This window comes from Glycine soja, chromosome 1 (genome assembly GCF_004193775.1).
Source record: "Glycine soja cultivar W05 chromosome 1, ASM419377v2, whole genome shotgun sequence".
NCBI lineage: Eukaryota > Viridiplantae > Streptophyta > Magnoliopsida > Fabales > Fabaceae > Glycine > Glycine soja.
Window position 1 is genome coordinate 32,200,761 of NC_041002.1, and position 10,869 is coordinate 32,211,629.

At 43.4% G+C, this 10,869-nt stretch overlaps 1 protein-coding gene across 1 annotated transcript; it reads left to right on the forward strand.

Annotated features, from left to right (window-relative positions):
• Positions 1-2,312: 2,312 nt before the first annotated feature.
• LOC114422506 lies at positions 2,313-3,419 on the forward strand. Its single transcript, XM_028388932.1, has one exon. The coding sequence runs from the start codon at positions 2,313-2,315 to the stop codon at positions 3,417-3,419; it is 1,107 nt and encodes a 368-aa protein (XP_028244733.1).
• Positions 3,420-10,869: the final 7,450 nt, after the last annotated feature.

Below are 10,869 nucleotides of genomic sequence, written 5' to 3' on the forward strand. Positions count from 1 at the left end.
GAGATTGATCTCCCAGTTCAGATAGGATCCCACACCTGTCAGGTTACCTTTCAAGTGATGGATATTAACCCAGCCTACAGTGGCTTGTTGGGTCGACCGTGGATTCACTTGGTGGGAGTCGCCCCTTCGACGCTTCACCAAAAGCTGAAGTTCTTGGTAGAGGGGCACTTGGTCATTATTTCAGGGGAGGAAGATATTCTGCTAAGTTGCCCCTCTTCTATGCCATATGTTGAGGCCGTGGAAGAGTTCTTGGAAATGACTTTTCAATCCTTTGAGATGGTAAGCAACGCTTTCGTAGAATCCCTCCCGATGCGGCCTCGCATGTCTGATGCTGTGATGATGGTGGCTCGTGTGATGTTGGGGCACGGATATGAGCTCGAAATGGGCTTGGGGAAGAATAATGATGGCATGGCCAGCTTAGTAGACATCAAGGAAAACCGCGGGAAGTTTGGGCTAGGCTATAAGCCCACATGGACTAACATGAGAAGAAGCGTCTTAGAAAGGAGGAACAGAGGCATGGGCCTACAACTAAGGCCACAAGTGAAAGAGACCCCTCCTTGTCACATCTGCGAGAGCTTTGTAAGTGCAAGCTTGAGACGTGAAGAGCAAGTCGCCATGACACATGATGAAGCCCTTTAAGAGCATTCGAGCTGGGTGCAGCCATGCCTTCCCGATTTTCAATTGGGAAATTGGCAAGTCATTGAACGACCTGAAGTTTCCATGGCAGACACAATGTAATTCTTTAGTTTTTAACCCTACAGCTGGGTCTAGGCTTTAGGGTTTTCTCCTTGTTATGGCGTTATGTCTTTTTTCTATCTAAGAATATAATATAAGATCTTTCCTTCATCTGTTCTTGCGCCTTCGCCTATTGTCATTCATTTGCATGTTTATTTCTATTGCATTTAAACGGTACAGATCCGACGACGAGTCCTATGAAGGTACTAATACCGAGGACCCAGCCGTCAATTTTGAAAGAGAAATGAATCAACCTGAGGATGAAGAAGTCGAAGATATGGGGTTTTCCCCAGAGCTAGAAAGGATAGTCACTTAGGAAGACCAAGAGATGAAGCCGCACTAAGAAGAAATAGAGATTGTAAACTTAGGTGTTGGCAATGAAAGGAAAGTGGTAAAGGTGGGTACAGGCATGATCGCACCTATCCATGATGAATTAATGGCTTTGCTACGAGACTACCAAGACATCTTCGCTTGGTCGTACCAAGATATGCCTGGCTTGAACCCCGACATTGTGCAGCATAGGTTGCCTTTGAATCCCGGTTGTTCCCCGGTGAAACAGAAGCTAAGAAGGATGAAGCCAGAGATATCCTTAAAGATTAAAGAGGAAGTGAAAAAATAGTTCGATGCTGGCTTCTTGGTGGTGGCTCGATACCCTGAGTGGGTGGCCAACATTGTACCAGTCCCTAAGAAAGATGGGAAGGTATAAATGTGTGTGGACTATCAGGACCTAAACCGAGCTAGTCCCAAAGATAACTTTCCTTTGCCACATATTGATGTCCTTGTGGACGGATTCTCAGCTTACAACCAAATAAAGATGGCACCAGAGGACATGGAGAAGACTATGTTCGTCACCTTGTGGGGAATGCTCTGTTATAAGGTGATGTCCTTTGGGCTCCAGAACGCAGGGGCAACCTATCAACGGGCCATGGTGGCATTATTCCACGACATGATGCATAAGGAAATTGAAGTCTACATGGATGATATGATAGCCAAATATAGAATAGAGGGGGAATATCTCATCAACTTGTGAAAGTTATTTGAACAGCTACGTAAGTACCAGCTAAGATTGAACCCCGCCAAGTGCATTTTCGGGGTCAAGTCAGGAAAGCTACTCGAGTTTGTTGTAAGTCAGAAAGGGATAAAAGTGGATCCCAACAAGGTGAAAGCCATCCTTGACATGCCTGAGCCACGAACGGAGAAGCAGGTTCAGGGTTTCTTAGGGCGTTTGAACTACATAGCAAGGTTCATATTACGGCTCACCGCTACCTGCGAGCCGCTTTTCAAACTCTCGCGCAAGAACCAGTCTATTCGCTGAAACGACGACTGTCAAGAGGCATTTGGAAGGATCAAACAATGTCTTATGAATCCTCCTATGCATGGATGAGTCGATGGGATGCATGCTGGGGTAGCACGACGATTCTGGAAAAAGAGAACGGGTTGTCTATTACTTGAGAAAAAAGTTCCCGGCCTGTGAGATAAACTACTCTCTGCTGGAAAGGACATGTTGTGCCTTGGTATGGGCATCCCATCATCTAAGGCAGTATATGTTGAGCCATACCACTTGGCTGGTATTCAAAATGGACCCAGTCAAGTACATTTTCAAGAAGCCCACTCTTATAGGGCGGATTACTCAATGGCAAGTTTTGCTATCTGAGTTCGACATCGTCTATGTCACCCAAAAGGCGATAAAGGGAAGTGCCTTGGCAAACTATTTGGCTCAGCAACCTCTGAATGATTACCAGCCCATGCATCCGGAGTTTTCGGATGCAGACATTATGGCCTTGTTCGAAGAGAAGTTAGAGGATAAGGACAGGGATAAGTGGATCGTGTGGTTTGACGGTGCGTCCAACGCCCTACGCCATGGGGTTGGGGCGGCTTTGGTCTCTCTCAATAATCAATGCATTCCCTTCACAGTCATATTGGGTTTTGATTGCATGAACAACATGGTCGAATACGAGGCATGCGCCCTCGAGATCCAAGAGGCAATTGACTTCAACGTCAAGTTGCTCAAAGTGTACGGAGACTCAGCCTTTGTGATTCATCAACTGAGAGGAGAATGGGAGACTAAGGATCATAAGCTGATACCCTATCAGTTTTACATCAAGAAGTTGGCTGAGTTCTTCGATGATGTCACTTTCCTCCACGTTTCCAAAGAGGAGAATCAAATGACCGATGCACTCGCCACTCTAGCATCCATGTTCCAGCTGACTCCACACGGAGACTTGCCGTACATCGAGTTCAGATGTCGCGGCAAGCCCGCACATTGCTGTTTGATAGAAGAGGAACAAGATGGTAAACCTTGGTACTTCGACATCAAGCGATACATCGAAAACAAGGAGTACCCACAAGAGGCTTTCGACAACGACAAAAAAACATTAAGAAGGTTGGTAGCCAGTTTCTTCTTTAGTGGAAGCATTCTATACAAAAAAAACCATGACATGGTTTTACTCCAATGTGTGGATGCCAGGGAGGCTGAACAAATGCTAGTAGAAGTCCACGAAGGTTCCTTTGGAACACATTCCAACGAGCATGCTATGGCCCAGAAGATTCTGAGGGCAGGATATTACTGGCTCACCATGGAGAGCGGCTATTGCATCCATGTTAGGAAATTCCACAAGTGCAAGACATTCATGGACAATGTCAATGCTCTACCCATGCCTTTGAATGCTTTAGCAACGCTGTAGCCCTTCTCCATGTGGGGAATAGATGTGATCAGGACCATTGAGCCCAAGACTTCGAATGGGCACCATTTCATCTTGGTTGTGATCGACTACTTCACCAAATGGGTCGAAGTTGCCTCATGCTCCAGTGTCACGAGGAGCGTGGTAGTCAGGTTCATCAAAAAGGAGATAATCTGCCGATATGGATTGCCCAGGAAAATTATCACAAACAATGCCACCAATCTGAATAACAAGATGATGAAGGAAATATGTGAGGATTTCAAGATCCAACACCATAATTCTACGCCTTACAAGCCCAAGATGAATGGGGTAGTTGAGGCGGCCAACAAGAACATCAAAAAGATTATTCAGATGATGACTATGTCGTATAAGGATTGGCACAAAATACTCCCTTTCACGCTGCATGGTTATCGAACCTCAGAACACACATCAACCGGGGCAACACCATTTTCATTGGTGTACAGAATGGAAGTTGTGCTGCCTTTTTGAGGTGGAAGTCCCTTCTTTGAGGATTCTAGCAGAATCCAAGTTGGAAGAATCAGAGTGGGCCCGAGCATGCTTTGATCAGCTCAATCTTATCGAAGACAAGCATCTGGCAGCTATTTAAGCCATGGGCGTCTGTACCAGAGACGGGTGAAGAATGCTTTCGACAAGAAGGTATGACCGCACAAATTCAACGAGGGGGACCTTGTTCTGAAGAAAGTATCCCAAGCCCTAAAGGGAAATAGGGGAAAGTGGGCTCCAAACTATGAAGGGTCTTTCATCGTAAAGAAAGCATTCTCAGGAGGAGCACTACTGCTTGCCAGCATGGATGATGAAGAGTTGCCTTCACCCGCGAACGCCGATATCGTCAAACGATATTATGCTTAGTACTTAGGGCAGCTAGGAGGAGGGGTCAATACATGATTGTACTCTTAGGCTTCTTAAAGTTTTATGGTCCTTTGTAAGCTTTGATCGCAACATTTAATAAACATCGGATTGATGATTTGCATTTTCAAACCCTTGTGTCGTGTCTGTTATTGCTTTAAAATGCATGCTCTCGATCTATAGGGGTGTCGTAAGCGTTTAAGTAAAATTGAACATAAACATTTGTTTAAATTGTTACACTTGAACTACCTGAGCATGAGTATGCATGCATAGGCATATTTATCATCCTGTGTGTTGAAGGACAGGAGAAGATTTGTTTCGAGTGATGGTCAATATCGCCCCGAATTCAAGACAAAGATAAACCAAGGTAAGTGGTAGCATAGTCATGCTTCACTGCGTGGTGCCATTTCCTGTTTTCATAGACTTAGGGATGGGTACGAGCAGATGCTAGGCCCGTGATCAACAAATCATCATCCTGCGTCCGGCTCAAGACGTTAAAGAAGTGCTACTAGGAGGCTGCCTAGTATCTTTTAAGTTTTTGCTTATTCGTCTATTTTTCTAAAGTTATAGTTGAATATGCCTAGTTTATTATTAATCCTGGGATTTAAAATAAACAAGCACCAACCCAAAGGTTAGACACAATTTTGTAAAGAACTCTTGCCAAAAAAAAAACAGAGTTAGCTCGCCTGGGCGAGCACCCTCTGCACGAAAATGGTTAAAAGGGGGCAGAGGGGAGGTTTTCTTCACCCAAAACTCCCCCCCACCCTCATTTAAAAAATAAAGGCTCATGGGATTTGCATTTTTCCAACCCTAGATCACCATTTTTTGCATTTTTTGGTTCCATTTGGCATTGATGTTCACTCCATACAAGTAAGTGTACCATACCTTTGCTCCTTAGCTTGTTTTTGTTGAGTTAGAGAGTTGTAGGCAATGGCCTTAGGCCTAGGTTGTGTTCTGAAATGATTGGGCATGCCACATTGCCCCCATTCCTTTGCTATTCATGCTTAAACATGCGCCCACCAAGTGCTTAGGTGAAATGCCTCAATGGCATTTGCGCATAACTTTGTGAATTTCTACTTGTAGAAAAGAACTGATGTACATAGGGCTTCCTTTTTAGTGTGTGGGAAGTTTGTAGAGCTTAGAGTAGGTGCCAAAAATAGGACTTAGGTCTAGGAACACCAAGCTTTGATTTTGAATGCAAGAGAGCATGAAGATGAGAGCATGGTGGTGGGGATTTCCCTTTAGGACAACATTCAGTTTTGGGGCTGCACCATGATGTTTTCCTTGCACCTAGATGTTTGAAAATGCCTCATGAAATGTATGTATGTTGCATGTAGGTAACAAATGCCTCATAAAATGTGCATGTTGAATTTAGGTAGCAAAAATACCTTATTAATTTAAGTAGCAAAAATACCTTACTAAGTTAGGTAGCAAAAATACTTGAATACGCCTTAAATATAATTTAGGTAGCAAAATACTTGAATATGCATGAAATGTAGTTTGGGTAGCAAAATACTTGAATATGCATAAAATATAATTTAGGTAGTAAAAAATGTTTAAATATGCACGTGTGCAATTTTTGGTAGCATAATACTTGAATATGCATGTATGTAGTTGTTTGGTAGCAGAAATATCTTGGACATGCATGTATGTTATCTTTAGGTAGCCAAAATACTTTGAGTATGTATGTATGTAAATTTAGCAAAAAAAATGCATGTATGTGATTTAGGTAGCAAAGATGCCTTGAAAATGCATGTATGTAATCTAGGTAGCAAAAATTCCTTGAATGTGCATGAGTGTAATTTTTAGGCAGCAGAATGTCTCGCACGCATGTATGTTCATAAATTTACTTCCTCAAGGAAACGTGTGTAGGAGTTTGCTCTAAATTTACATTGATGTTTGTGGTTGGAAAGAGTTGTATGCCATTTTTGTTTGGTTTTGCTTTAAAATGGCGTCTCTTTGTGAACTAACTTTATGACTGTGTTTTTGCAGGAGATGGCCCCGAGAAAGCTTCCATCAAAGAGGTCCAAGAAGGACACCGCCGGAGAAGGCTCCAGCGCTGCCCCACAAGCTGACACAGACTTCGACAGGCATCGATTCTGGAGCGCTGAACATCAGCAACACTTCGAGACCATCAAGGGATGGTCATTCCTCAAAGAGAGGCAAGTCCAGCTGAGGGACGATGAGTTCCCTGATTTTCAGGAGGAGATAGGCCGCAAGTGTTGGGTGCCACTCATGACACCCATGGCTAAAATCAACCCAGAGATAGTCATGGAGTTTTACGCCAATGCCTGGCCTACCGAGGAGGAAGCTCAGGATATGCGCTCCTGGGTGAGGGGCCAGTGGATCCCCTTTGACGCAGATGCCCTCAGTTAGTTCTTGGGCCACCCACTGATCTTGGAAGAGGGTTAGTAGTGCTAATTCAGCCAGAGGAGGAGTCAGGTCTCTAGTTTTGATGAGGAGGTCATCGCTCAACTATTATGTATACCAAGGCAGGATTTCGCCCGGACTACTGCAGGGAGACGGGTGCGGATCATGTGCACCAGCATAACCATCCTTACACAGATATGGATGATGTTACTACTCAGCAACATCCTGCCCAGTGACCACAACTCCGACCTCCCTCTACCGAAGTGTCAGTTGGTGTATGTCATCCTGACATAGGTGAGTATCCATGTGGCTTAGCTGATTTCTAATGCCATTTATCAGTTTGCAGGGACGGTGCCTACGAGACACCCTATGGACCCAGAGAGGTCCAATGGGGCCCTGGGGTTCCTAGCTTTGATCACGGGCCTCTGCCAGATCTACGGAGTGCCCGTCGCCGCCAGCAAGGTCATTCGGCCTCCCATTACCAAAGCCTTCATCGAGAAGTATTGCATCCCCAGGCAAGTGCAGGACTAGGCACCGCAGCAGCCCGAGGAGGATCAGCAGCCAGCGGCAAATGCGCCACTGCCGCCACGAGAGGAGGCATCGTCTTTGAGATCCCTCTCTGATCGCCTGGACAGGATAGAGCTCCGAACGAATAGGTATATGCGTCACGTGATTATACAATAGGTGGCTAATCACATAAGGCAGGGGCAGTTGAACGAGATGTTCTATCGTTACAACCTGTACCAGCAAAGTTAGGACCCCAGTCCTTTCCCTTGGCTCACTCCCGAGCAGTTCGAGGCCACGGTGGCCTGGCCTAGGGACGAGACCGAGTTTGAGACACGGGCAGGGCCTGTGTTAGTCGATGAATACAACTAACTTTTATGTATAAAACATGTGTAAATTGTATCAAACTCCTCCAATTTATGGTTATTTTGTAATGTTGTAATTAATTTTTGTTAAAAATAGGTAATAAATACTTAGTACTCCCATTTTGTGTGTTTAATAATCATTTCCTCTCAATTTCAGGTTAATTAGGCAAGTTTGTGAAGTGTTGATTTTCATTTGCTCGCTAAGCCAATCTTCTGGCTTAGCGAGCCATCCGCTGAGCACAACAGTCCTTTTGCTAAGTGCGAGGAAGAATCTGGAAGAAGGATGAGCAATGCATATTCGCTGAGTGAGGGCTAATCCCACTAAGCGCACCGCTTGAGTCCATCCATTGAGCGAAAAGACGAGCGCTAAGCTGAAATTCACTAATGCGCACTAAGCGAGCCAGAGTTGCGCTAAGCGTGCAAGCACCAACAAGGCCACCTATTTAAGCCTGAAATCAGAAATGGAGAGAGAGTTTGGGCAATTCTTGAAGCTTTTGCATGTTTAGAGATTTCTAGAGAGAGAAAGGTCCAAGTTCCAGAGAGTTTTGAGAGCTTTTGTTGTGAGAAGACTGGAAGAGAACTGAGCAAGAAGAGGAAGCCATCCCGAGAGCATGAGATGAGTCTGTGAGTGATTGTGAGGTTCTAGAGGTGGAGGAGACATCCCCACTACTTGTATTTCTTCAATCCTTCATTTTTCTCTTCTCTTTGTTGTAAAGGAAGCCTTCCAAACATGGACAGCTAAATCCTCTGTTGGTTCTTTCTTGTAGGTACTTGATGTAAATACTTGTATATCTATTTAATGATGTTTTATGTGTTCTCTCTGCTATCAGTACATCATTTCAGTGTGATTTTGCCTTTATCATGTAGATGCATGCTTTGTTAGCATCATTCAACAGTGAAAACTGGTCTGATTCTTAGAACTTGATAGGACAGGGCTAGCTTGTCGTATTTTCACGAGACATCGGGGTATGATAACTTATTTTTTGGTATGTTATGTCTTAATGCGGTTCTGGTTAAGTTTAGTCCAACAAGAGACATCTGAGGACGACGCTTGATTAGGATTAGGCTAATCATGCACGAGACATCGGGGTTTAGTAGTCCATGAGACAACATAGAACACAGGAACATTGTTAGGTAGAGAATATCCTTTTAACATCATGCACCTAATAGGAAGACCAACAAGAGACATCTAAGGACGACGCTTGATTAGGATTAGGCTAATCATGCACGAGACATCGGGGTTTAGTAGTCCATGAGACAACATAGAACACAGGAACATTGTTAGGTAGAGAATATCCTTTTAACATCATGCACCTAATAGGAAGACCAACGTGTTGTCTACTTGTATTTACACATCATTACTCACGTGATTTTCCTTTTAATAGCTAGTTTACATACTTGTGCATAGTTGACACATCTCTTTTCATACTAGACACCTATTCACGAAATATAGCTTTACCAAGTAACACAAGTTCCTCAATAGGTCGATACTTGATTCTTACTGTTTTATACTACTTGCACGATCTGATGCACTTGCCAGGTTCGAACAGCCCACGGGGACCTCTAGAGGTGGGGACGAAGCCCAGGATGATCAGGACATGGCAGGCATGTTGGATTTCCTCCTCTGAGAAGGACGGGGATGGTCGGATCGCCAAACTTGTGATTCGTCTTCCTTTTGACATTATTGCTTTTGGTTTATTTTGTTATTTCCGTGGGATGTGACATTATTACTTTTGGTTTATTTTCTAATTTTTGTGTGGTTTGACATTATTTGCTACTAGTTATTATGTCCATTATGATTAAACTGAACATGCTGTTATCGCCTTCGGTTATCAGCCACTCAATGTGAGTAATTTTTACCGCATCTAGCATGTTGTCATATTAACATTGCGATGGTTTTTTTGAAACGCCAAAAACGCAGGTATTGTGTACTTTCAGTCGCACGCCTCTTTTTCAATAAAATGTAATTTCGGATACCAATTGTGCCCAATTTACAAACCGTTTCCAGTCCTTTACAAAGAAAAACAATAATTAATCAAATAACCAAAAAAAGAAAGGCCAACACGCTTTTGAAAAGAAATAACTGCCAGTTTCTCTTTGGAAAATTTTCACCAGTCAGAACACTAGCAGATTTTTGAAAAAAGATGTGTGTACACCCGAAGGGTGAATGCTGTGGAAGTTTTCCCGAAAGCCGAAATGGACTCGGATGAATGCATAAATTGATAAAGGAGCATCTTTTGGAAACACTGGGTTGATTTAAATAGGCAAAATGGATCCTAAGCCTTAGTGTCACATGACCACAAACTTGATGTTTGAGTGTCCGCATGGGTGCATGCATGATCAGTTTTGCATAAGTTTCTAAATCGTTATTGTTGCATGCGTATCATGGAAATAATGTGGGGCATTCCCTTATCCCTGAATCGCTCACCGAACAAATATCCCTGACATGCATCATGTCCGGCCTTCTACAAGCCTTTTGAACCAAAACCTCAACTCATTGGCCATAAACCTTGACCTAGGATAGGAATTTTTGCCCTTACCCTCAGAAGAAGGAACAGAAGGATCTCCCAAGAAAGAATATCTTTTCACTATTAAGTTGCAATCGTGCTTCGAAAGCAAAAGAAAAAACAAAGAAATTGCCAATCAAAGATCAGAAGAAAACAAAAGAAAATATACATAAAGGTCTTTGGAGCAGACAATATCTAAATAACGTACGAGATAGTCACAAGCAAGGAAAAAAGAAAGGAAACCATGACTTGCGACACATGAAGCGGTCCCCTCCTTGACTACCAACCAAAATCTTTTGCGCCGGTGACTCTTTCGCCCCACGCTAAACAAAAACAGAAATGGAAAAGGCTGAAATACCCAGAGCCAAGTTTCCCACCGAAAACAATTTCTTGAAAAAGTCCCATTGATCCATGATTGCGCATGTTGTCTTTGATTTGATAGGAAATGGTTTGCAAAGTCAAGTCATGACATATCTATGGTTCACAATTAGGATGAAACACTTGCCCGTGTGAGATTTATATACTCTGAGTGGTTTTCTTCTATTTCAGTTGGACCTTGTGTTTCTTTTAAATGCTTGTTTAGAAACAAAATGCTAATATCCTAAATGTCATTTCCTTCCCCAATGGACACATTTTTTTTCATCAAAATGTATATGGCTCTGATTGGTTGGAGGTTTTGTTTCTTTGCTAAAGCATGTTCACGTTTTAGTGAAGGGACGCCGAGACTTCTTTAGTCTCTCCTTTCGTCAACCAGAGGCAAGCGAGCTCGTTGACACACAGAAACCATCATGGTCGTCTGCACCCTTTGTTGAAGACTCAATGTCTATCGACTGAGACTAC

Coding starts and splice junctions, on each gene's coding strand:
- LOC114422506 (XM_028388932.1), top strand. CDS start 2,313: ATGGACCCAGTCAAGTACATTTTCAAGAAGCCCACTCTTATAGGGCGG.